The sequence below is a fragment of the Boleophthalmus pectinirostris genome, unplaced genomic scaffold (genome assembly GCF_026225935.1).
Source record: "Boleophthalmus pectinirostris isolate CB_2022bp ecotype Guang Dong unplaced genomic scaffold, ASM2622593v1 HiC_scaffold_12, whole genome shotgun sequence".
Classification (NCBI taxonomy): Eukaryota; Metazoa; Chordata; class Actinopteri; order Gobiiformes; family Gobiidae; genus Boleophthalmus; species Boleophthalmus pectinirostris.
The window spans coordinates 19,613,530-19,640,805 of record NW_026571018.1 but is presented as its reverse complement, the minus strand read 5'-3'; the positions used below and the strand labels follow the sequence as shown (position 1 = coordinate 19,640,805).

The following is a 27,276-nucleotide window of genomic DNA, read 5'->3' as shown; positions in this document are numbered from 1 at the left end:
ACTGCCCATCCCCTCTTAAAGATAATATTATTTAAGGGCAAGGTTCATCAGTGTCTAATAGAAGAGACAAAGAAGCTTTTCCGTGGTGAACTGATCCACTTTATTTGATTGGTCTGACTTTTGTGTAAGAGCCTATTAGGAGACATTGTGCGATACAAACATAGCTGTTCAACATCATAAGATACAGGGTTTCAAGTCTCAATTTAAAAAGACAAAAAAAGTCACTGTTGTATCCTAGTAGAGTGCTAAAATGTTGTTCCAATTAAATTTCGGCTTCATTTCAGATTATGTTTTAAGATTCAAGTTTGTAAACTTTTTTGTCCTTGCTTTTGTAAACACATAACATCCGAGCTACAAAAAGGATGTTTAACAAGATGTTGAAAATCACAGAAAAATAACATCATGTGCTATGACATATGACTCCAATCAAGAATGGATTTATGCAGACTGCAACGAAGCATGTGAGATAAGTGCAAGATTTAAAACTCAATGAATATCCTACATTCAGTATCAATGAGTAACTGCTGTGGATCATGTTGACCTAGAATATTTATTTTAGCTATAGGCTTGTTGACAAAAGCAGAGTGGTCATAGGAATGATAGACTATTACGGTTTATTCTGAAGAGTTAATGGTACCATACACATAAAACACTAGCTGTGATGTGAGTGCACACTATTAAAATAATGTACAAACTACAAGAGAAGACAGAAGTAAAAACAAACAGGTTTATGTATGTGGTGAAGAGACATTAAAGCACATCTTAGTATACTCCTGTCCCGGAGGTTGAATAAGTTACACAGCAGGTAGTATGCTTCTTGTTGTCAAAAGCTACAAAGCAAAAAAGTGCAACAATGGTGCAGACCATTCTTAATGTTTGGTTAATTTTTGTCTTTTGAGTAATAGAAAGACAATTTAAATCTAGTTCAGATTTTTTTCTGGACAGTATAAAAAGGGATTACAAAACAAAAGAAGGACATCAAACACGAACGAAGATCTCTGAGGAAAATTAAAGCTGCCTTCTTTCTCAAGTCACAAGGCATGGCAAAAACCGCTCTGAAAAATCCTGACGTGTTTGTATTCACCATGGTATACTCCTGATCAACTGGAAACCAGAGACCGCTGCATGTGACAACAAAGAAAAAAAATTGGCTCACTTTTGTTATTTGAATGGGGCCCAGAAGTAGTCATTAGGGCATTAAGCTTATACTAGACTCTAACCTTTCTGTCATGTCACCAGTGTTCAAAAATGTGTCTAAAATGGGGTGAGTTGTTGTCTCTACTATCTGATAATGGTTCATCTCCACCATGTTGTGAAGACAGACCTTAATCAATCCATGGATGAAAGGCAGTCCATTTTGCCCTCTTATTTCCACACTCCACAGGCTCTGGTGGAACAGCCTCTGCTTCACTTCGGTTCAAGTACTAACCACAGGAGCAGCAGTCTCCGCAGTGGGTAAGCTGACGCGCCGGGCTGGACTGGGAGAGACTAGCTGTGATGTTACATATTACACCCATCCACTTCCCATTTAAGTGGATAATTTTAAAAGCAACATTAAAATAAGAAATAATCAGTTTAAGAAAAACACTGCAAAAGGTTACTCTATTTACATACAATGATTTTCCTAAAGACAAGGTATATCTTCACAGAAATCAAAATTTAGAAATAGTCTCTTATGTTGTTTTGTACATATGAAGTGTGAAGTTCTTCATCTAATGTCTTCCCCTCAAGATTACTTTCCACCTGACAAGCTGATTACGTTCTCAAGTCGGGAGAACCCCACTTGTCACATGCTACTGTTGGTAAATGGAGCCAACAGCCAGGGGGCGCCATAGCACCAAAAATAAAAAGGACACCGCCCCCATTAACTGGCCACACCAATGAGCAGGGTAATTCTGGGAGAGGGGTGACCAGCTGCAGCAAAAGCCTGTTTTACACAAGGACATGCTGTAGAGGAGCTCAGTCGTCACTGTCAGACAGGGTCTCATACTGCTCAGACAGAAGAGGGGGCCAGGCTCGCTGCTGGGACACAGGAGGACCCCCAGACTGCTGCTGCTGCTGACTCTGGACAGCAGGGGATGCTATGGAGGTTGGGGGTGTGCTGCTCAAGGATACGCATCGTCAGGGGGTTATACGGGAATTGCATGGAGCCTAAAGGAAATGGAGACATATACAACAATTAACTTTCCAAAAAAAAAAAAAAAAAAAAAAAAAACACATTGAAAAATAAAGCTTGACAAAATTACAAAATTATTTCATAATAACGGGCTTGACACGAATAATACGGAACAAAAGTAAACAAATTTAACCTCAATTTAACTGTTACATAAATAAGGACTAAATCAAGTAAAACCAGCAACAAAGCATTAGGACCCCGTAATGCAAAACTATTATAACCTCCAGGTAATTTGTAGCCAGGACAGATGAACTCAATCATGCTCTGGATAAGCGGTTCACAACTTGGTCAGATATGGCCCGCAGGTCACAATCAAAAGCAAATATCCAAAGCTATCATGGTAACTCTTTGTAACACATCTCTAACCCTCTTACCCACTTGGCAGTACAAAGCTTTTAACATGACCAAAACTACAAAACCCCTCGACCTCAGCACTCACCTGTGGAGGAGGGCCGTTCCTCCCAGTTCCACTGTGCTTGGGCTTGGGTCTGTCTGTGGTAATCCCCTTCAGAGTGGACCGAGGACACAGAGGAGGGGCGCTCTCCTCCCCCATAGGCCATACCCAGGCTTGGCGACTTGGACTTTCTACTACCAGCTTTGCCTTGAAGCTTTTGCTTAGCTATAGAAGAAATAAACAATTCATTATTTGTACCCTAACTGTGGTATAGAATAGGCTGCACTGTAGTGTTGTCATGATACTAAAATTTCAAATATTGATACTAAGGAAAAGGCTTGATATTCAATACTGATAACAATACCACAATGATATACAATAGCATTACATTTTCAGCTCCAATTGTATTTTATTAACGCCAGTGGTTTCATAGTTTACATAAAGATCTAAAATTATTCTCAAAATCAAATCCTTTTAAACTATTGAGGAAAGGTCCATTTTTGTCTTATTTTTGCAGGCATCTATACTGAAGAAAATACACAAATAAGTATCTAGTGTTGTTACAAGTTTTAGTATTGATTAATATCTAGGTATAATTTCGTTAACAACACTACTGCACTGTATGATTTAATGTAATCTTACCTATACTTGGTGATGGTGTGGCCTCTTGGCGGTTGTCATTAGAGCCCTGCGCGCTTAGTCCAGGCACCACTCCTCCCTGATGCTCCTCCTGCCTCTCCTCTAGATTCCCCATTAAGGCCTTACGGATAATGTCCTCCAAGCCTAAGTTACTGGCTGGATCATTGAAAGACTGACTCCTTGGGTTTATACTACCTATAAAAAAGAAATTAAAACATTCAAGAGCCATTATCAAGAATCTAAGTAAAAATTTTCATGTCATGTTTAAAAGTCATGTTTACTTACTAGAAGTGGTAACAGCTGGCAAATTAAATATTTCAGTCCCAGGTTGTGCATTTGCTAGAGAATAATTGAAGAAGATTGTTAAAAAATAAAATCAGAGGGCAAGGCAATATCATTTTATGAATGCTCAATTATTGTACAAGGAAATAAAAGGAAGAGATTGGCATGCACATTTGTTAAGATTGTCCCATGATTTGAGACAAGGTGGTTAGTAAGAAGGAAAAGAACATTGAGCCCCACTTACCAACATCAGAATCACCGACACCAGAAGTGGAGTTCAACTTACGAAAGATCTCCTGCTTTTTGGACTGAACCATGGGCGAAGTGTTTTCCAGCTTTGTGAAGAAGGAAGGCAAATAGCTGACACTCCCCGGAGACCTCGAATCGCTCCTGGAAGAAGAACACAAATTTAAATGATTTAATTTAAAGCAACATCATCTGAATTATTCCATGGAAATAGAAGGTTCAAAACCACACTTAAAAACACTCTACATAGAGATAGATATGCCATAAACTATACGGCATACATCTTATCTGAAGCCATAAAAGTTCAATGGCGATAAGCAGGTGGAGCCCCAAGCCACGTTTGAGTTTGTGAGGAGCCAAGCCTTCTCACAGTAAGAACAGATGTCTGTCAAGATTTTTTTGTGGAATAAAAACATCCACAGCAAGGCTGTCTGCCTAGGATCGAGGAATACACACTTCTTCAACACTTTATGAAGATGTGAGTCTGGTCACTCTTTTCAAATGGGCATGACTGGCAGATGTCCGTATTGAGAAAAAAAGGAAGAAATATCAAAGGGTGCTGAAAAATGTTGTGGATTTCTGCAGAATTAATGAGTGAAGCACTAAATTCTGTTAATCTGAGGTGAGAGAAATGTGATTTTGTTTGTAAATGATGACCAATGAGCTCCTTTGTTTCACATGTGACACGTGAAAATAATCATCTGAATGCACGATCATGTTTGGTTGAGCTAAAGATGTAACGGAAGGCGTGGGAACCACACTGATATCAATCTCTATAAACAATACAGAGGACTGGATGTGCCAGGCAATGCTGTTCTGTCTTTTTTAGGTAAAAAGTTAAAAGAATACAGTTTTTAGAGCGAACACTCAAAAATGCAGAAATGTTCTTAAGAAGTTTATGTGTAAATAATATTACATTAAGATATAATTCAAGGATAACTCAGAATTAAGATACAGGCGCTTCCCCTGCATTTATGCATTTGATAGATTTGACTTACCGAATGTCAGGGTTGTCAGCCTCTCTCCTCTGAGGTGGGGGCACACCACCCTCCTGTTTATCCATGCCCTGGTAGCTCTGTGGCGGGGAAATGGGTTCATAGTTCTCCATTTGCCTGCCCCCTCGATCTGGGGACTTTCCAGACCTAGGTTAAAAAAATAAATAAATAAAAAATCAGACAGTTACAGATGACAATAAAGTATAAAAGGTTTCAGAGACTGCCTTGTATAAGGCTGAACAATTTGGGGGGAAAATATCTAATTAGGATTTTTTTTTGACAAGCTTTGAAATTGAGATTAGATTTGCACATTGTCTAAATTACACTAAATATGAACTGACAAACTAATACTTCAAAACCTTGCAATTTGATAATTGCATTGATTCAAATTGCAAATCAATCTGATTCTGATTAATCATTCAGCCCTAGGTTTGTGGGGATCTGGGTACCTGGATCTGGGTTTTTCAGGAGCGTTCTCTGGAGAGACTCTGCTGGAGGGCCTCTGGTGGAACGGAGGCTGGTTTTCTGGACTGTAGCGGCTGGGGACCTTGGGCCGACCGGAGGACATGGTGGGGACCCCGCTCTGGAATGTAGCAGGAGGCGCGGACGAGGAAGGGGGCGGGTCTTGGTTCCGTGCAAAGTCTTGGGTTATGATATGCTAAGGAAGAGTAGAATCACAATTACTATCAAATAGTACTGACAAAATATTAGTTAAAGGTAGTAACATTTCTGGTTATGTCACCCACTCACCCAGATATTACTATGGCTGGCATATTGCACAGTATGACATTAAATGTGTCTATCTAGCATTCATTTAATTACAGGTGTTTATTGCTTAAAAATGCAGCAGCTCAGTTGGTAGTGTGTTTGTCCACTGATTCAAAGGTTGGTGGTTTGAATTCCCCTCCAGACATAAACATCATTGGTAGGGCACAGCAGTCAGACCCACTGGCCCACAGGTTGGAGGTGCAACTCAAGCTCACACAGATGAATGCTGTCATTGTGTCCTTGGACAAGACACTTTATCTACCTTACCCCTGGTGTCTGTGTACACTGGTGTATGAGTAAGTGTGAATGGGTTGAGTGGTGCCTGGATGTGAAGCGCTTTGAGTGCCTAGAAGTTGGAAAAGTGCTATATAAAAATGTGATTTGCATTCTTTCTGTGAGTGCGCTTGCCTCGCCATAGATCTGACCTGGTGGCATGAACTGCTTGCCTCCATGGAGATAAACATATTTAATGCCATACTGTCAAACATTACAGGAAAACCAACCAATTCTTTACCAGATAAGTTGTGCAGTGTACCTTTAAAAATGTGGCTGTGTCTTACCGAGATGTGATCAGCTAAAGTCATCATGCGCGTCTGAGTTTTGGACACTGGGTAGCTGTCTGCCTGGGAGGAGGGGGGTGGCTGAGGCGGTGGTTCTCCTTGTTGCCGGTAACGACTCATGTCGTAGCCACGCATACCAGCTGAGAGAGGCAGAGTGTCCAGGTGAGTTAAGGACTGATGAGACAAGAATAAACCTTGTACCCAGAGCTACTGATCTGTATTTCAGTGCACCTGACACTGACCCTACAACAGATTCTGACCCTGCCCATGACCCTGCCCATGACAGCAGTACAAGTCTAGTGTCTGGTGACTGGACTGTTGGAGGAATGTGGCTGGTCACACTTGAATGACAAGGTCAGTGGGTTAAGACATGTAAGTTATGGTATGTTTACTCCACAAGCAGCTAAATTTAGTATCAGATCAGATGAGCTGTGAACCTATAAAACATGACTCCTTCCAGGAATTGAGCTGTCACTGAGTGTTTATACCTGCAGCCTGTTGTTGGCCATCCTCTGATTTGTCTGGCTGGGCTTGGATCGGAGAACTGGCAGGACTAATAACCTCAATTGCTCCTCCACTCTGATTGTCATAGCGACCAGATGACACTGTAGGCATACACACAAAATAGGTTAATGATATAATTATAATTATTATAATTATTAAATATACACAATTATTGAAATAAAATATGTTTGAAAACATGTTTTAATGTAACTATGAGTGCTGATGTAGTGTTTGGAAAAGGCACCAGATAACACAAGATTGTTCTTCTTTCTGTTCCTTTTCATTAATTTCTTGTATGTTTAACATTACGACACTTTTTATGTCTGGTTTGTTTGGTCCTTTTAGACTCACTGTTACTAGATGAGTCCGAGCTTTGGGACCCTCGCTCCCGGTTGTCTTTATCTGAGGCGATTTGGCGCGTGATGATGACGTCAATAAAATTGGCAGCTGTGATGGTGGTCTTTCCTCGAGTTCGGAGCTCCTCTTCTATGCGAGACTTTGAGTTCTGGGAGCCCTTCTCTTTGCCTTGGCCCCCAGCTGCGTCTGGATAAGCAGAGTGGGGCTTCCCTCCAGGCAAAGACATGGGGTAAGGAGAATGTATGGGCCTCCTCTCTGCCTCCTGTTGCTGCTGCTGTTCAGAGAGGCTGGCTGGTCGCCGTGTCGAAATGTCCTCGTCTTGGTCATGTTTGCTCTCCTTCACTTTGGACACCTCCATCTGAGGAGCGGAAGCTGCAGCATCGACCAGGGCCGCCAGAGCGTCTGCCGCTGTGTTGTAGCGAGAGCTGCTCTGGGCAGCTGCGGTCACTGTCGTAGAATGAGGCCTGAGGAACAGAAAAGGAGCTGTGATGTGCGCTCACTCCTTCATTACAGTGAGGTGCCTGAGTGAACTCACATCAGAGAGGTGATTACACTCTTGGCCGGGAAAATACTGGGCCTCTGTTGAACCACCACATCCTGGGTCCTGAGCGAAGGGGAAGGTGAGTGCAAATAACCACGACTGCCTGGTCGGCCAGGCTGTTCTCCACCTGGAACTAAATATTTCATAAATTAAGTTGAAACATTAACTTGCTGAATAAAAAAATCTCATGCACAGATAAAACCTGACCTGTGCGCATGTATTCAGCGGCTCTCTCCCTCTCTCTCTGCTCTCGCTCCCGCTCTTTCTCCTGCTGCTCGCGGTCACGCTCTCTCTCTCTCTCCCTCTCTCGCTCTCTCTCGCGCTCCCTCTCTCTCTCTGCATTGGCAGCTGCAGCTGCTGCCATGTGAGCCGGGTGGCCTGAAAATAAAAGTAGAAGAGGTCACAAATTACATTTAAAGTAAAGTATATTTCACTTGTATTGAGAGGACTAAATATGTTTATATAATGTGCATCAACAGCTCAGTTTTGCACATTACTCTCGCTTTACTTTGAAACTATTAAATAAGAAAGTACATAGAAAAAGCGGAAAAGTCTTGTTTTGCTGTTGTAGCAAACAAAAGTATTTTAAAATGCATTTGGATTCTTTTTAATCAAAGACACTTGCCTAAAGAAATCAAACTGTCACAGCCTCTCACAGCCCTTGAGACCAACCTCACAGACCTGAGGCCAGTCCAGGCTGTACTCTTAGAGACGAGTGAAGAACATGGAGATGGAGAGAGGGAAGCACAAGAGGGTAGGGTTGGGAGAGGCAGGGGTCCTCACCTGGCGGTATGGAGGATTGGTTGAAAGCCCTAGGAGGGAAAGGGGGCTGAGGTCCAGGGAGGAAGGCGAAGCGTTCCAAAGTGGGAGTACCTGTTCCCCCAGGGTGAGGCAACAGGATAGTTGGAGGCATCTGGGCTAGATCAATAATCCCTTTTACAGACAGAAGCAAAGGGCCAACGGTGAACAACATGAACCAATTCATCAGTTTCTGAATGTATGAACACCGTATACACTTAACCCATCACCTTTATTCTAATAGTGCTCCCAAATACAAAAAGCAACAGGGCTGCAGTGTAGATAGTGGTCAACTTGTAACAGGGCAACCACAAAAGACCATACCCAATCCATAAATTGAGTAGTAGCCAATAGGTCGCAGCCCAATAAATAGAGCAAATCTGAAAATGTGTCTGGTCATTTGCTTCTGGGCGTCTGGAAAAGGTAGCCACTACTTCACGAGCACACAGCCTGCTCACTACAGCCCTCCCCTGGCCACTCCTGCATGTGCAGGTCTGAGCTGATGGAGGGCCATACCTCTGGCTGCAGCTGGATATGGGATAACTGGCTGCTCCCGTGGAGACAATCCCCGGGCCATATCCGGCCGAGGGATCACTTGCATCTGCTGTGACGTGATGTAATCGTTGAGGATGGTCTGCCGTGTGTTCTCCATGGTGTAGAGCTGGTAATTGTTATGGAAACCGGACGGGGATGGTTGCCTCTGGAACATGAATGCTGCTGTAGACAGAGAAACAGATGTAAATATGTACTGTTGGTCTACATATTGAATACTAATGTCTGCATGTTTTGTACCAGGGTCCAGCACTCTGTGGAAGCCTATGGGGGGGTCAAGATGTGGGGGCAGATGTGCGCGGTACACTTCCCCTGGCACAGGGCGGTGATGAGGGTCAAAGGGACTGTGAGAGGCGACTGGATCACTGCTGGACACTGGGGACTTGGCCGGGATGCTCTCCCGCTGTGTTGGCGTCATAGAACGCTTTCTTTCATGTTGCCCAGACTTTGAAGAGGCCATAGCACCTTCAATAACATGGGAGAACATGGGACTTATTACTAGAAAATTCGACTGACTGCTCATTCTAAACATTTCAAGGAACATTCACAATCAAAAATTAACTGATAAACTAACAAAATTCCATTATTTCAGAACATGTTTGTAGAGGTCTAAACTAGTTTTTTTTTTGTAAAAATAATTGCAGCCACTGTGATTTGAAAATTGTACTAACCCAAATTGCAATTTTGATTCAATATAAACATATTTTGCAGACCTACATATTACATATTGCATATGTATGTTCCTCTACTCTTGTGTGATTCAATTTTGGATTACCTTCTCGGCCCAGCATAGGTGACCCCCTGGACATGGAGCTGGTGCTGTAGTTGACCGGGGTCCTCCGAGCGTTGGCATCCTCGTACATGCCAGGGCTGAGCTGGGATTTGCTGGCCTCTTGGTTGGTGGAGCGCAGGACAGATGTAGAGTTGACCACACTGTGCCTTATAGCCTTGCTCTCCTCGTACTTGGCTCGTTCGATTGGATCCATTGGAGGCATGCCATGGGGAAGCTTATTTGGACTAGTAATAAGGGACTTGACATTGTGCTTAATGGTGGACTGGTTTAGATGATGCTGGAAAAGATTAGTACATGTCAAAAAATGCCCAAAACCACATATTTCAAGATCTATGTAACTTTTCTGCCATGCACTTGTCTCCACAGAGGTATTATTGTTTTGCTTGGAATGTTCCACAGTATGGCATAAATGTATCTATGTCCATGGTGACAAGCAGCTGATGCTATTGTGCCAAGTCACGGGTCAGATCTGAGGAGAGGCAACTCTGCTCACAGTAAAGAAAGCATGTTGCTTAATGCATGTTTAGCAATAATATCTACTGTAATTAAATACTTACGTTTGATGCCATACACTGGAGCAGTTTAGGCAATGTAATAAAATCTCAACTGAGACAAACTCCCCACTTAGAAAAGTTGCATAGTGCACCTTTAACTTTAAATTTTACCTCCATGCTTCTCCTGTCTGACATCTCTGGTGTCTTGCAGCAGTCAGGACCAGACTCTTGACGAGGAATTTCATGGATAGATCGCCCCATTTCTTTGATTGTATTGACTCCCTCATAGGGTTTGCCTTTCCCAATCCCACCTTCAAAAGAGCGTATGGGAGGGCTCTCAATTTTGGGCTGCTTTCCATATTTCATGCTATCTTCATAAGCCTCAGCAGATGTTCTAGGTGTTCCTAAAACATAAAAACATATTTCTGTATTATAATAATTTACACATTATAGATTTCCTACAGTAGAAGTTAAATGAGTGACTACCTTGCATGATGGATCCAGGGATTAAGGCTCGGTCTTTATCACTGTGGAGGGCTTCTCTTGGCAAAGCTCTGGTAACTAAACCTGTCCAAGAAAAGAACACTTTAGTCTATATACAGTATATACAGTTTTGCTCAAAATCAAAGTATCAAATATTTCCATTTTGTTCAGGTAGATCAAATTAATGTAAAAAGTATAATTTCTTTGTCCCCTTTTTATTTTTACATTTTGAATTTAGCTTGTGTGGATGAAAAAAAAAAACTCAATTAAACAAAGGTTTAAAAGTTCAAATATTTGAAAACTTAATATTTTGAGTATCTTGTGTGCAAGACCTTCAAATGGAGCTTCTCTGCCGGCGTGTCCTCTGATCAGGGGCCCCTCCATCATGTCATATGGTCGTTTCAAGTCATGACCAGTCCGTGGGCTACGTGTGTTTTCTCTGGGGTTCTTGATGGCTTTTCAGAAAATAAAATATACAATATAAAATGGAAATAAATTGTGAAAAATATTGTGATGTTTGAGGTTTTCAAATAATTAATTTACCATCAAAAGAAAGTATGTGGCCACTTTTGCCTTCGTAAATGACATGAGCTTTAGCCATTTCCCCGCGAGTCTTTTCTGGACTGTTGAGGTCCTCTGTGGCCAGCTTTGGCATCCCGCCCTTTAGGAGATCAGCTGCTATACTAGACTGGGGTAATGCCGGGGTGCCCTGTAAGAAAGGTATATTTGAGCACAACTAACCCCATGTAAAACTGTATTATTATTATATTATATATTACATTATATATTATATTATATTACAAACTCTATTAAAAGAGGTCCTTACCTGAGTGATTGATCCTCTGAAAGGCATCCCCTCACCCACCTTTGGGTTTCCTGGAGACAAACACGAGTAAGAAATTAGTCTCTTGAATTACAAAAAAATATTGTGCCATTCCAATTAAGTACCATTATTACCAGGTTTGTTAGGATCCTGTTGGCGAGGCAGCCCCAGAGATATGGAGCCCACAGAGCTCTTAGTTCCTTCTGGCCCATAGACGGCATGGGATGGCAGGTAAGTACCAGGAGTTCCCTGTTTAAAACATAACTCCATTTGTTAGTTTAAGAACACAACAACCAAACTTAAAATACATGAGAACTAACAAAAGGTCAGAAAAACAGACTATTGTCACTTTTAATATGCACTGCTAGTTTTGCACTCTTGTTCTGTCCTTCCATATTGCCTATAAGCATTTTGTATTCATATTTGTTTAAGTTTATATTCATATTTTTTATTACTAAATCACAAATGCAGTAAAGCTTTTTTCTGAATCTAATCACAGTCAAACAATCTATAAGACTATAACAGTTATTTTTTTACCTGTGAAATGGAGCCCCCCTGAATGAAGGATGGTTTGTCAGTGGGCTTGGTGGTTGGAATGAGTGGAGGAGGAGAGGGAATGTTGGGTGGTCGACTGGGTCTGCTAAGCGCCATACGAACAGCATCAGGCATCTGGGCGAGCTGGTTGGGGGAAGCACGAAGCACTATAGAAACATGAACAACAAGATAATAAAGATCAGGTCGATATAGGCATTATCAATTAAAAGGTAGGAGATGCGTATATCAAAACACAAAATAAAATAACAACTGTTGTAAAAGATATTAAAAATGACAATCTCCCAAACAAAGGGTTTAAAGCAATATTTCTGCACTTCTATGGTTCATTTTATGATCCATTCATGTTTTGTGCTAGACTCCAACCAAGACATTTACAACCACATTTTAGCACATTCTTGATTGTGTTGCACTGTTAAAAAGAAATACTGTCTTGTCACACAAATAAATTAAAATCCTAAACTTACCCAGGAATAATATACACAAAAGACAAAACCTCTTTAACCTGACACACTGTAAATGGCAAAAGCAGTGCATTGGAGTAGAGGTAAGTACAAGCATCCATTTTTCAACTTATGGAAGCCTTTTGTCCCTGATGTCACTATATATTGACTAAGTATAACCTGGAAATTATATAACACTGCTGTGGGTACATAAACCTTTGAACAACAGGAAGTCCTCCTTGACTTCTTGACATTTAACATAGTGTGTCAAGAGCTTCATGTTACCTAGGCTCTTGCTCATTACCCTTTTATACCAAACTGGACTGAAAACTTAAATTTGAAATGATTGAAATGGCCACCAAAATGAGAGGTCTAAGTTTAGATGTGTTGCCAGTGTTACCAGAAGCCAGGCTGAACAGAGAAATTTGAGCAGATTGGGGGAGTTGGTTTGACTGAATATTGCTGGGTTTCAAATGTCATCACATCTATAGTCCAATAATATTTAAGACAAATAGAGGCAGCTCAAATTCATATTGTTTAAATGCACAATTGTGTTGTATTATAGCGAGTTCTTTGGTCTTGGGCTTTCTCAAAAATTTTCAACAAACATTCAACATTTGCATGTTTACCTTGGATATTTCATGGTAAAGTACAATGTAATCAAAAGGAAAACAGTTGCCCACATGTGGCAGTATAACATCTCATTCTACAATCTGAAAAGCACCAATGTAGTGTAAAGGCTAAACAAGAGTATAGAGACAAACAGAGAGGAAATGTAGCACTACTAAAATAAAACTCAACCATCAGTGAAAGGTAGCCCTGTAAAACTGAAAACTGTACCCCTGAAACAGACAACAATACATCTTCTGGTGTCAAAGATCAGCAGCTAATGACAGCAATTCTCCTCTTCACAGCACTCAGACTAAAAGGTGCTAAAAGCTTTGCACAAGACAATCCATAACACTATCCACAACGGCGTTCACAACTCCCCCACTCAGAGCTAACCGGCTAAATTGTAAGGGCCAAACCAAATAGCCTGTCATGATAACACATGATAATGCTTAAGAATATATAGACAATGAGCAATAATATTAATGACCCAAACATGAGCTGCTATAAATAGCAGAATTAAACACTAAAGTAGTTTGTATCTATAAAACATTACAGAAGTTATTTTTTCAACCCTCTACACTTAAAGTTGCTATATTATGTAATTGCAAAGTTGACTGATGTGAGCTTTTACCATGTTGTAATGTTGTAACCTCAACAAAAACCCAGAGTTGTGTTTTGTTTCATTCACACATGTTTAAAATCTTGCATTATTAGTCTGTCTGTATCTTCAAAGCTCAAAATGCTCTGCTCCACTTGTGATGTCATGAAGTGATAGTTTTCAAGTTAGACACCTATTACTTATTCTTTAGTAGAGATTGGCCAATCCAGGGCTGAAAAGATCAAAATTATTCTAGTGAAGCTGTATGGAGTTTAAAAACAGTTCTTGTTTTACCATTACAAGGTAGAAAAGAGTGTTTTCAGTTTGAGAGAAAAACACAGCCTAAATATGCATGGTTTATGTGTTAAACATGCGTGAATCAAACAAAACACAACTCCAGGTATGTTTTTGATGAGCAAATATCATTATAACATATCAGAAAATAGTGTAATAGCGTTAAAAGTTTTGTGACAGGCCTACCAGAAGTATCGGGTATCTTCAGGTTGTATATGAATAAGTGAAGACATCATAGCATTTACTATTTTATCAATAAAGGAAGAGCAAAACGCTTCCTATCTCACCATCTCGGTCAAGGATGGTGGGGCTGCGGGTGTTGAAGGGTGGTCTGCGGTCCAGGTCTCTGTGGTCCTGCCTCTGCTTGTCCTCCTGATGAGCAGACTCGTGCACAACTTTGATCTGATGCTGTAGCATGGCATAACCACTGAGGGGCACGCCACCAGGGCCGAACGGACCAGGGACCTGGAGGACGAAAGACATTCTAAATATTCTCTAACCTCGACCAAACCATAATGTAAAATAAAGTAATTACAAAAATTAAATGAACTGCAAATTGTGCCAATATACAAACCATTGCTGGGATATCTGCGGCTCGCTGGTGCATCTGCTTGCTACTTGGTTGCTTGGGTGAAGACACTAGTACAGTCGAAGGGGGACTGAGTAATAAAGGCTTGTCCAGGGAGTATATCCTATAGAGAGGAACATATTAAAGACAACAGAAACACTACCCAAAAGTACAAAATTAGGGCTGCAACTAACGATTATTTAAGTAGTGGATTAAACAGCAGCTGCTTTTATTGATTAGTCGACTAGTCAAACAGTCATACAATTTTGATTGTACATGTATTTAAAATGTCAAACTAAAGAGAGGTTGAAATCTGGCGACTGAAGGTTTCTAGATAAACAACATTTATGAATTACGTGTAGTATTGAGATTTTGATTTATTAATGCCGCTGTGTTACAATAACTCTTTTAATACCCGTTTTAGAATCTGTATCAGGCTAGTTAACAATTACGATAAAGATTATTTTAATAGTTGAATAGTTACGATTACTCTGATTAATTGTTGCAGCCCTACAAAAAAATGACACTAAACAAACCTCTGTCTATCTGGCTCCGCTTCCACATCCTCATCTGCACTGCAGGTGGCGCTAGAGTCATCATCAGAGTGAAGCTGCCTCTGTCTGTCACTGTGTTCTCCCTTCTCCCCTTTATCTTTTGTCTCTGGCTCCACTTTGACCTGCACCTCCGCACTCTTCACATCCACATCCTGAGGTTCTGTTTTGGGGTTGACATAAGTGGCTGCCCGGGCCTTCTCCTCCTGCGTCTCCCGCTCACTCTCCGGGCTCTTTTCCTCCTTCACTCGGAGCTCTCCAAAAGATGCTTCGGAAGTCTTATTAGCAGCCTGACCTTTGTCCTGGTCAGAGCACTGAGCGTCTCCTACAGTGCTGTCCACTCTCTTCGAGTCAGCGGGCTTGGATGGGTCAGTCTGAGAGGGGGAGGGGGCGCTTTCTGTGTCAGAGCTGTTGTCGGCACCTGATAAAGAAAAGTCAAACTGATAAGTGATAGTGAAATGATGAGAATAGCTATGTCAATAGAGTGTCTTTTTTGTGCATTTATAGTTATTTGTAAATATTTGTTATTCATATTAATTTTATGTTATTTCCTATTAACTAGAGACTACAGTGCCCCTAGATGATACAATTGTTTTCCCCATAGTCTAACAACAGGCTGAACAAAAACTGGTCAAATATACTTTATGCATGTAGCATAAATATATTTATATTTAATCTTTAATCAGTCAATTCATTAGGAGAAACATTAAGTGTACGCTCCATAAATTAATTTGAATAGTTTGTACCACCACAGTCCAACACTGTCAGACAAAGGGAAATAGACCGGGAATATTCATCTTGTCTTCTTAGTAAAATTATTTTGTTTCATATATCAGGCATGCATAGGTAATTCATAATGCGTTGCCTACATTGTCTGATATACAGTAGATTAAAACCTAACAATACAGGGAAAGGCTTTTACAATTCATACAGGTCAGAACCTCTTAAATGTCCATTCACACTTAAATTTTGCTCTCCCTCTTTTAAAAGTGCTTCTCTGTGGCATATTGTCTAACACTGCAGTCGTTTCCATGGTGATGCTCGGCCAGATGGTGCGTCTTTGCAAAACAAATTGCAAATGCATTAAATGTATCAAACTGAAAATCAGAAAAGCACAGTTGGCTTAGGGACTTTCTAGTGCCTACGTGTGCAAATATACGCATATCTCCTACTGTATAATGTATGTGATGGGACAATCTGCACGCGGGCGAGCACCAAGGCTTTCAAAGAGCAGTCTGGGTTTCCATGAGACAAAGGGAAAGTCAAATAAACAAGACAGAACCTTGTGACCTCCCTCTGCCGCCACTGCTATCTTGGGAAGTGCAGATTATGTGAATTACATGAAAGTTTGAGGCTAAATGAAGCAACCATAAGAAAATAGCTAAAATCAATCAATGCAGCTCAAACAAAGTCACAGAAATAATCCATATACAAACATTTGACCCTTTAACTCTATAGATGCAAGGCTCTCGACTGGGAGACTGACAGGCAGTGGGATCAAACAAATGGACTTTCATTTTGCTCAAAGAGGTTTTCTGGAGTCTTCAAAGCCAAGAACTGTTATGCAACAGGCGCCCCGGCCTGATAGTCCAAATGAGTTCCAAAGGTCAGTGAAAAGACTTGATAAGGAGTTACAATAGATTGATAAAATTTTAAAGATTTTTCGGGCAAACTATGGGTCCCAAAATTTTCTCCATGTTCTGTCAATACTTAGCAATATTAGCATACACCAAGCTAAATTCTCATAATTCATTTACAGCCTTTTATCTTTAATTAACTAGTTGTCACTGACCTTCACTGTCATCTGCATTGTCTTCATCATCGTCGGGTGATGCCGTGGCTAGGCCTTCACCTTGAGCTCTATCCCGATCCCTTCCCTGAAAACACAGAAGAGTTCAATAATCATACTAAACTGATAATTAAAAGATGCACTGTGTAACTTTCGGTGTGGAGAGTCTGCTACCATGGAGATTTTCTGGCTTGGTCTGGAATTTTTCACAATATGATATTAAACTTATCCATTTCCAGGAAGAGAAGCACCATGCCAATTTACAAGTCTGATTTGTGGAGAGGTGGGTCTGCTTACTGTAGAATGCATATTTTTCAAGGTACTGTTTTAGTGTTAAAAAAAACAAAAACAAAACCTACAATTGAATAATAAGCAAGTTTATTGCCATACTGTGGTGCATTCCAGAGAAAAGGTGTATATCTCCATGGACACAATCAGGAGCTGGACTCTTACCAGAAAAGCTCCATATTGCACCTTTAATATAGAGACTTCGAGACATAGAGTCTTGTGGACAGTGGACCATACCTGGTTATGCTGTTGAAGGAGGTTGTCCAGGTTGTGGCGCCTCTTGTAATTAAAATAGAAGTTCTTGCACTGTGCTTCACTTTTGGTGCCCACCATTTTGGCAATAGCCGTCCAGTCACGTCCATGCTCTACAAGGCCTGTGCAAACATAGCAACATAATAACGTTGTCATAAACGTTGGTACCCCGAGTGTTTGTATACAATTTTTATTACCATTTATCGTTGTACTGAAATCAAATATCAAACCTTTCCTTAGTAATAAAATTCAGTTTTTACTATCATTACAACACTACAACATTATTCATCTGAGTAGCTGAAAAATGTACTTGTTAGGACAAAACTGTTTCCTATATACATATTTATTTAAATTTCTAGCCGTTTCCTCAGAGTTATTTCTCCAACTATGAGTGAGCTCAATGAATAGTATATGATAATGAGAAGCAGCTATTCCAAACCTCTGCTACTGTACAATCACACAGCACTCGTGAGTCTACTGTTGCTATGGTTACCCTTCTTCTTGTATGTGATCAGGACTAAGCCGTGTTAACCAGGACAACTGTCATTTACCTCTGACATGAAGCCGTCTACAGTCTAAATCCACTGACTCCTCTGACCTCCCCACCACCCTACTAGATTCGTCATGATGATTACTCGATCAACTCCTTGTTCAATAAACTGGCTAAATATTTATCATACTGAAACATAATTTTGAATGTTTTCATATTGTGTTGTTTTTATTGCTGAAACTACCTCTATAAATGTATTGCTTTATAGCTCTAGAAATACAGTTCGATTGATTGATTGATCATTTGAACCTTTTGTTTGTATAAATGTTTTTGCTTTTCCATTAAAAGGTGCACTATGTAACTTTTTGTTTAGGGTCAGTCACCTGCTTGTTTCCATGGACATGTTATTGCTCTGCTTAGAATGTTCCACAATACCTTACATTTAATAAATTACAGGTGGTTTTATAGCTCAAAAATACCCAGAAAAACAAGCATTCTGACTGTTTGAGAGGTTGCCTCTCCATGGATCTGACCTATAACTTGATCTGGTTTGGTCTAAAGGAAGGTAAAAAAGGTTTAATACCAAACTGTGAAACATTTCATGGAGAAAATCATGACGGACTCTCTAACAGAAAAGTTACACAAGGCACCTTTAACATTTGAGTAATATTTGGTTGAATAATTAACATTTATAACTTAACATTTGATTATGCTATATATTAATTTATTGTGTTTTTTTAATGATGAAAAAGGTTTAATGGAGTCTTGCTTTAGGGTTACTGTGTCAGCAGTACAAAGTAGTTTCAGCATTATCATTAATCATGATATTTTCTGTAACAATATATCTCACATCAAAATGTGTAATAGTGACAGGCCTACTCCTTGCTCAACTTAAAAGAGGCATGCTAGCAACTTCACAATGTACTGAAAATTATAAAAATGAACTTTCACTGATAAATGGGGGACAACTGTTAGAGTCAGAGTTGGAATTTCTTTTTAGATTGTATTTCTCCATTTTAAAAACTATGTATCTCTTGTACTTCCCATCAACAAAAATGGCTTCCTAAAACAATGTGAGTCTTTAAACCATATTACATCCATAGTTTAAATTAACCCAAATAACTCTGCATTACTTATAGACTTGTGATGTCCAATTAAAATATTTTCTACATACTTAAACTGTGTAATTGGCCCTGTACTGCTGCTTGAAAGTGCTGGACCTACTTTATCACATGATAGGAGGGGTACAAGAGGCCACTAATCTGCAGTCATATCTAGAGTAAAGGCCTAAAGCCTAGAGAGATATTTCTTCTTAAAATGAATGGCAAATTGCAGAGGCCCCAAACAAAACGCCAATGAATCCATTTTAATCATTTTATTTATAGTTTAAAGTTCAGTGGAATTAGCATATAAAAGTCTGGTATTTTATAGATTCAAAAAGAGAATTAAGTGAACATTAACACACAACCTACCTACCTGTGTTGAAAAAAATAGTTTAAGGGGAAGATTTGATAAACTTTAGAAAATGTTTAACTGTGTAATTGATAGTGATTTATGTAGGCTTATGCTTCACTGCTTTATAAATTTAGCCAGTAAAGATAAACAAAAATAAGCCTAAATCCATAAATGATCTGTAACAATATTTACAAAGGCTAATACAATTTAACTGCGCTCTATCTGAGGTCAGGCTACATCAGAAGAGAGAAAAAACAAGTCAGAAAGAAAAAAGAAATATTTGGCTTATGAGAAAAAAAGATGAGAAAAAAGCATTCATTACCTTTTTTGGCAATCTCCATCTCCTCCTCGGTCCAGCGAGAAGTTTCTCCGGTTTCTCCAGGAGCTGCTAAAAATCAGACGAAGAAACGATAGAGCGCCATTAGCAAAAAGAGGAGGGAGAGAGCAATAGTCCTCTCTTCAGCCGTCTACTTCTCATGGCCACTAATCTAATAATCTGTTTACATTCAGGGGCTGCCGAGACCTGCTCCCTTACTTACACTGCCTGGATATAGCCTTCTCTCCACTCATTTGCTTTCTCTCTCTCTCTCTCTCTCTCTCTCCGTTTCTCTCTTTCTCTCTCCCACTACTCAGAAAAGACCCTCCTCCTCCTCTTCTGATCTGCGAGGGGAGGGCTTTGGTCAGCTGATATAGCGCCAGACAGTGAAGGAGTTGAGAGCCGTGCCTCCCTCTTTGGGAAATGGCCTTGGATGGAGACAAATACATACGCACGCACACACACACGCACAGTTGAGAGCGCCAACAGCCCTCCCCTGGTCTACTGTGACACTGCACATCTCTCACAACCACACACACGCACGGACACACACACATGCACGCACACACCCACACAACTCCAGTCGAATTCACAGAAGAGAGCAGTGAGAGCAAAGTGGGCCAAGTGAACTCTAACCCACTCTCCTCCATGGCACCCGATGAGACAGTGTAAACATTTGGACCAATATAGCAGCAGATGTACCCTTGACATTAAAAATGGAGGTCCCCCCCATCACCCCTCAAACACCCCACCACCCCTCCACCAACGCTACGAAGAAGATGAAGAGATCAATTCTTTGTTTGGACGGCCCCAAGTGAAGGTCCGCCCCTCACCACAGTCTCTTACACTTGGTTAAACAAATGTCCACCAGAACAGGCTTCCTTCCTCTACCCTGGCATGCTGCATGTGACTGTAAAACTACACCAATATGGCTGTTAATCTTGCACAAATCTTAATTTAACAAACATGTCTGTCTGCGAGGGCTGCAAAACATGGGGTAAACATTTTGTCCTCTTCTATAGTAAAACGTTAACTTTATCCGTCTTTGATTTATTCATGGTGCTTTTATTGCTCAAAGATTTTTTTTACTCCGAGTGAGATCGCTTCTTCACAAATCTCACCAGCAATTTGACCTGGTAGCATTATAATAATAGTTTAATATCATAAATAAAACATCTCCATGGAAACAAGCAGGTGAAAGAACCTCCTTTAAAAAAGTTACACAGCACACTTATAATATACCTTAAATAAGTGGATTAATAATATATATTAATAATGAATAATTAATAATATCAATATCTCAGTACTCAAAAGCCATTTTGCCTATTGCAGTATTTCTCAATATTCGTGCAGTCCTAGTGTCTGTGGTGCTAAATTTCATCTAATGATTTTGTGATCTTCCCAAAGCATTCACACACATACACAAAAATAAATCACACTGTTCCCTTTGCTGCATCTGAATCAGCAGCATGCTCAAATTGCCTGGCATCGGGTCAAGTGGGCAAGACTGGCAGACGGCTACCCTTTGGCACACAGGATACCAAATTTCTAAACAACTAGAGCGTAACTTGCAGCGCTACAGTTAGTACCTTTTTGTTGAGGGGGATCGCGTTTACATAGCTCAGAGTAAACAAACTGAAAATGATGGCTAGAAAACGTCAAATGGTTCAGCAAATGGATGGACACTGTGTGCTGGAGGTTAATTAATCACATTATAGATAGGCCTTGTGTAATTCAGACTTTGTGGGCGCAGAGGGGAGCAGGTGGCACCACACACTTGCCGAGCGGTGAATTAGCGGTACAGATTAAACATGGACATTTGGGTAGCTGCAAACCTGAGCTGACACTGGCAAAATAACAAGCTTCAAAAGGGCAGTGGGTGGAACAAGTGCACATCTGACGTACCATGACAACAGCACATTACCATGGCGACCCAAAATCAAAAAACGGCATGAGCTTAAAGTGCATGACAGGTTACATTACACTATTACCTAAAACATAATTAACGTTATTATAGATTTCAGATTTTGTTTAAGATTATACCTAGTTTTACAGTATTTTACAATTTTTGTGAAGTTTATAAATCTACTTCCTGGTTGGGCATGGGCAGTACATGAGGCAAACATACTGTAAAAAAGGGCTCATTTAGTTTACACAGTATATGCTATGATAGGATAACTAAAAATATTTTTAAACTGTCAGAAAGCTAAGCTAAGCCTAACCTGTAATGGTCCCTGCATTTTGGATGAAATTTTGTGTATTAAAGAGATAGAGGGATTCCTCTTAGAACATTACTTCCTATATTTTTGAACTTTTTGTTTTCAACTTTTATCCACAAACTGCCAATTGACTGATGAAAAATTGTGATGAATATTAGTTATGTTACTATGTTTGTAGAAACACATGATTCATATCAAATCATGATTCATCAAATAGCATGGTTTAGAGCATACAGTGGCAAAAGTGGGCAGGGCAGAATATGCTTGACCAATTTCATCATTTTTTTTACCTTTATTTGCCTCTGAAGTAGTTATGGGAGTCTGTGCTTTCGCAGGCTCCTTCATGCCTTTCTGCGCTGATTCAGTTTTGGAGGACTGTGTGGGCTCTGGCACAGCTGGCTCAGGGGCAGGGGGCGGGGCTTCTTCGGCAGCCACAGACGCCGCCTCGTTGGCCATGGAGCGCGTGGTAACCCTGCCTTTACGACGGCCCTGGCTGTTGGCGGTCTTCCTGCCACGCGGCGTGTTCTGCTCCTTCCCGTCCTCGTCCTCCCCGGCGTCACACTTGTCTTTGTCCTTTGCAATGTCCCTGTGGGTTTGAATAAAAACAACAAGAGCTTTTAGAACTGCGGTGGGTATTAACTCACTTCTGAATGGGCAATAAAAAGCTCTAAATGCAATGTGTTTTGCTATCCAGAGGGCTGTAGTCCTTTAGTCATTCTGTCTATTAATTAGCCCATCATGTCTTATGTTTAATTTGAGGACAAATTATTTTATTAGGATTATAAGGATTTATATGGACCACAGTATTAATGAGAAACCATGATGTGGGTTGGGCTTTGGTGTTGACTAGTTTTGTAATGTTAATCTTCACAAATGATAGTTAGCATCTCATTTTCTTTTAACCAATACTGGTACCTTTCAATATATTTAATGCATTTAACTTAAACGTTGATTTAAGGAAAATAAAAAAGCCTTAGTATCGATTGAATAAACAAGATAACATTTCGGAGTGACTAGACTGTTTAAAAAAAACAATGTTTTCTTTAGTACAAACTAGTACTGAAAAATAAACTACTAATAAAGTACTCAACATACTGTATATATCTGCAGTATATAAGCAGATGAACGATGGTATTCACAAGACAACAACAAGGTATTAAAATTGTATTTAATAAAATCATTCATTAAGGATTTCCTGTGCCACCATAGTCTCATATAGGTATAAATTACATAAGTCTTGTTCCAGGCTATAAAGGCTATAACCAGAAAAATGTTAACACTTTCAATAATGCTTAGGTTAGGTTCAGATTATGAGGCTGTGGGGCAGTGAAAACTACATACCTGGAGTCCTCCTTCTCATCTTTCTCTTCCTTGTTGTTCTTCTCCTCGTCCTCTTTTTTATCAGACTTCTCAGACTTGTCTTCTTCGGTCTTGTCGTCTGACCTGTCTTCTTGTGATGGCCGTGGGATTTGCTATATTTAAAAAAAGAGACCGAGAGAAAACCAAAGAGAAACCAAAATTACATCACAATTATTTTACTTAATAGTTACAAAAAATAATTACAACAAACAACACAAAAAGCAGATGGACCACTTTTTGGGTCTGATCAAGCCTTTGGGACCTTTAAGAACAGCAACTGGACCAATACTGTAGGAACTTGTGAATGTAATTGTATTTTTATACCATTATTGTAAAAGAGCTATGCAACATCAGCTCCTCTTTGGTTTTATTAGAAATACCAACACCTAAGCAGAGCGGTGGAAAACGTGAACGTGTTATTGGAGGATGGAGCAACATTCTTGATCATCAGAGCTGGCTTGGTTCACCACAGAATGCTTCCTCCTGCCTGTACTGTGAAAGTGCTGCGCTGGAACAAGTCTGGTGATGCCAAGCCAAACATCCCATGCTGGTACCAGATGGGGCCAAGGAATGTGGTTCCCTCTATAAGGGCAAAAGATAACTGCTCCAGGATGAGTAAGACTTCAAGGAAAAATGTGAAGCTCTGGATAAGTGCATAGAAACAGCTTCTTTATTTTAGTGACTGGCCTGACAACTTCCACCCAGACAATGGAAGTTATAAGATCTGCTCTTTGTGAAGAGGATCCAGCCATTGATACCAGGGATTATGTCCCTCCATGTGTGAGATCTCCATGACCGGTAAAATCAAATCTGTGGCATAAGAAGAACCCTGCATGTGACACTAATCTTACGATTTTCTCTTTGGCTTTTACATCAATAGTAGGCAGAATGAGAAAAACACTGCTGCTAGTCACTACAATTCCTGATGCTGGATGTGTAAATTCATGTTTAAAATAATGTGGGAAAAGGGATATCCTTGATTTTAACAGAAACCATTGGAGGTTAAATGTTACAGTGAAAAAAACAACTCAAACATTTGTCACTACTGACGCATGCTGTTCTAGGAACAGTTTACAAGGCATTTTTGGCACATGGTTGATGACAGACACTCTTTAGATGGGACAATCTGTAGTAGAGATGGCATTCTTGCCTCTACTTGCACACAGTGTACAGGGATTTTACATACCAATTTTCACGTTAGTAGGAGTTATGCTGGATGTGTAACCAAAGTCGAACTTCTATTTTGGCTGTTTGATTTGCTGAATCATAGTGTTTGCACATATTTGTTTTTCAGTTTGTTTGTTATTCAAAAAGGTACCGGTAGTTTAGCAAAGGATGTCTTCTTATGCTGCTAACTCCAAGGCACCCATCTACATTCAAGTTTAACTACAACAGCACATTCTGCATCAACTGCCTCCAAGTAACTCTGCTAAATGCTAACTTGGTGTGGCGCTATGCATTATGCTACAAGGGCAAAACATACAGAAATGAGCACAGGTTATAGTATCACCCAACTCATAATTCCACATCCAAAGCTGCCAACATACCTGCAAGATCATCTGCTGCTCATAAACAGAGTTTGGAGCTGTGGGATACAGCTTACTGGTGGCGGCTAACCTCCAGTATTTCCATAGCAGCAAAGGCTCAGGGACCAGGCGAGGAGCAGCTCAGCCCCAGAGCACAGCTCCTTAGAAGGGTTGCTGGGCCTCACTGCTCCCGCACATATTCCGGGAAAGCGTGTCATCAGGCTGCTTAAGCCGCCCAAAGAATTGTCCATCTCACATGCACACACTAATCTACGCAGGGTCACCCAAGGTAATCCCCGCCAGCACTCCTCTTTGATTGGCACTCACAGCAGCACCGGGTTTTTTGGGCCTGTCAGATGTCCGGGCCGTACCAACTGCAGTCCACTGAGGGGGGACTGTCCCTCACTAACCTTACGCACCACACAACACAAATGTGAAATAAACATACACTCTCCAGATAATCTGATTATTCTTAACTTTTTCAGTTCAACTCCAGCTAATTTGTTCTGAACATTACAGCATAATACAGTACATTTTGTCTGTCTGTGGAAACAATCCCTCCTCAGTTGAACCAATATAATGCAAACATTATAAAGAAGCCTGAGGGTGTAAAGTGTGCAGCACAAAACCTCTGGATCTAAAAATGCTTTAAATAGTTTTATAAATATATGTCCATATCAGAAGAGCCAAAATGAATAAAGGAAATAAACAAACCTGGTTCACCTTTCGCTTTCTCCCAAGGTTACGTCTCACAAGTGTTTTGTAGTTGTTGTTCTTCTTTGTCAAGTAGTAGTAAAGGACACAGTCTGCCACACACTGAAACCCACAGAAATGTAATGCAATGTTTTTATTATCAGTATATTATGTCTTTTACTTTTTGACTTCATTAAAAGAAAACACACAAAACATTACCTTTCTCTCCAGATAAGATGCAATCAAGCCAAAATTTTTGGGGTGTTGAACAAACCTGCAACAGACAGTCATATTAAATAGTAGTGGGTTTTTTTTAAAGAGTGCATTCTGTGCTAAAATAATAATGCTTACTTTTCTTTAAAGATCTCCTTTTCATGCTCCGTCCAAACATTCATGAATTGGCGGGATTTGTAGACTTTCATTGGGTCGTCCATCAGGCCATTCATGTTGATGAACTTGACTCTTCTCTGCTCCGAGTCGTACATCATGGGGGGAATGACAGAAAGCTGTCTCATTTGTTTCTCATTATTCTGAAAAACACATGTATGTGATGATAAACAATTTCCCTTTGTAAGAACACATCTATGCATTTGTGCACTCTAGTTTTTCTGTATTTGTAAAGAGTCCTTACTTCCTGTTCCGACAGGCCGTCTATGATCTCTGATATTTCATGTTCACTTCTAGCGATTGTTGCAGAAAGACCAGTGCCTCTTTGCCCAACTCTGAGGAAAATTTAAAAAAATGAAAATAAGTTTAAAATGGTAATATATCCAGACATTTTTATCCTGTATAATAATGAAATCCTGACCACTAACAGCAGCTTAATATTGAACTAACAAACCAGAATGTTCTTCAGTCTTCATCTGACCTGCTCCTCGAGATGAAGCAGCTTCCAGGTTTAAATATTATCACAGCTCCATGTGGACACAAATCTTTTGCCCAAGGCGGTTGAGTGGGCAGAGATGTACAGTATCTCTTTTTAACAAAGTGTAAAGCCAGAACATCTAATGTCGATGAAAACACAGAAATCAAAAGCACTGGAGGGGCAGGCCTTTTACAAGACATTCCTGGATTGAGAAAATGATTCATAGCCAAGAAGAACTATTCCATCTTTAAAACATATTCACAAATAACCTTTTAGACCTCACCAACATACAAAAGCATCAACACAAACCAATAACAGGCAGAAAGACAGAGATGGGAATCTGTGTAAACCTCTTTCTAAAATGGAGGATTTTTGGATTCATGACTGAAGACCCTTACTCCTCACAGGCTAAATTCATGGATTTTAATCTTTTTGTAGAGTGGGCTGACCTCACTGAGAGACCACACACTGTCTGGGACCTCCTATTTGTTGGAGGGGGATCTTAGGCTTGCTACCATTTCGTACACTGTGGTCCAAATAAAGAAATTGATCTGACAAAGGCTTCTGGTGAAACATAATCAGAAATAAAGTCCGCTATGTAATTTTATATTTTTTTCAGAAACAGCTCAACAACAAAACAAAGACATTTCACATTTCTGAACAACATTCACAGAATGCAGCCATATCATTGCTCTGCCTGCCATTAAACAGCTCTACCTTACATCTATTAAATTACAGGTGGTTTTATAGCTCAAAAATACCTACAATAACAGGCATTCTGACTGTGCTGCCTTTCCACAGATCTGACCTGTAACATGGCCTGGTTTGGTCTCAATGAAGATAGAAAGGCTTAGTACCATTCTGTGAAACATTCCAGACAAAACAATAATAGCCCCATGGAGAAAAGCATTTGAAGGACCCTCCACCAGAAACTTTACACAATGCACCTTTAAATAAGTGTATTTTATAGATGGATTATTTGTTTATCAACACAGCAGATG

General features: G+C 40.2%; 1 protein-coding gene across 1 annotated transcript; it reads right to left on the bottom strand.

Moving 5' to 3' along the window:
- Window positions 1-597: 597 nt before the first annotated feature.
- ncor1 (nuclear receptor corepressor 1) lies at window positions 598-27,140 on the bottom strand. Its single transcript, XM_055148321.1, is given in 36 exon segments — window positions 598-2,109; window positions 2,111-2,151; window positions 2,616-2,795; window positions 3,213-3,404; window positions 3,495-3,548; window positions 3,736-3,881; window positions 4,736-4,879; window positions 5,182-5,390; window positions 6,061-6,200; window positions 6,549-6,665; window positions 6,916-7,385; window positions 7,457-7,595; window positions 7,670-7,840; window positions 8,246-8,395; window positions 8,777-8,977; window positions 9,053-9,277; window positions 9,588-9,882; window positions 10,271-10,503; window positions 10,586-10,666; window positions 10,915-11,037; window positions 11,126-11,291; window positions 11,409-11,458; window positions 11,540-11,654; window positions 11,943-12,106; window positions 14,192-14,369; window positions 14,479-14,596; window positions 15,009-15,444; window positions 16,816-16,900; window positions 17,338-17,474; window positions 19,620-19,685; window positions 22,123-22,418; window positions 23,174-23,304; window positions 25,432-25,533; window positions 25,630-25,684; window positions 25,762-25,940; window positions 26,042-27,140. Coding segments are annotated over 35 exon segments (5,724 nt in total). The 5' UTR covers window positions 25,926-25,940; window positions 26,042-27,140; the 3' UTR covers window positions 598-1,959.
- Between the last annotated feature and the right edge of the window lie 136 nt (window positions 27,141-27,276).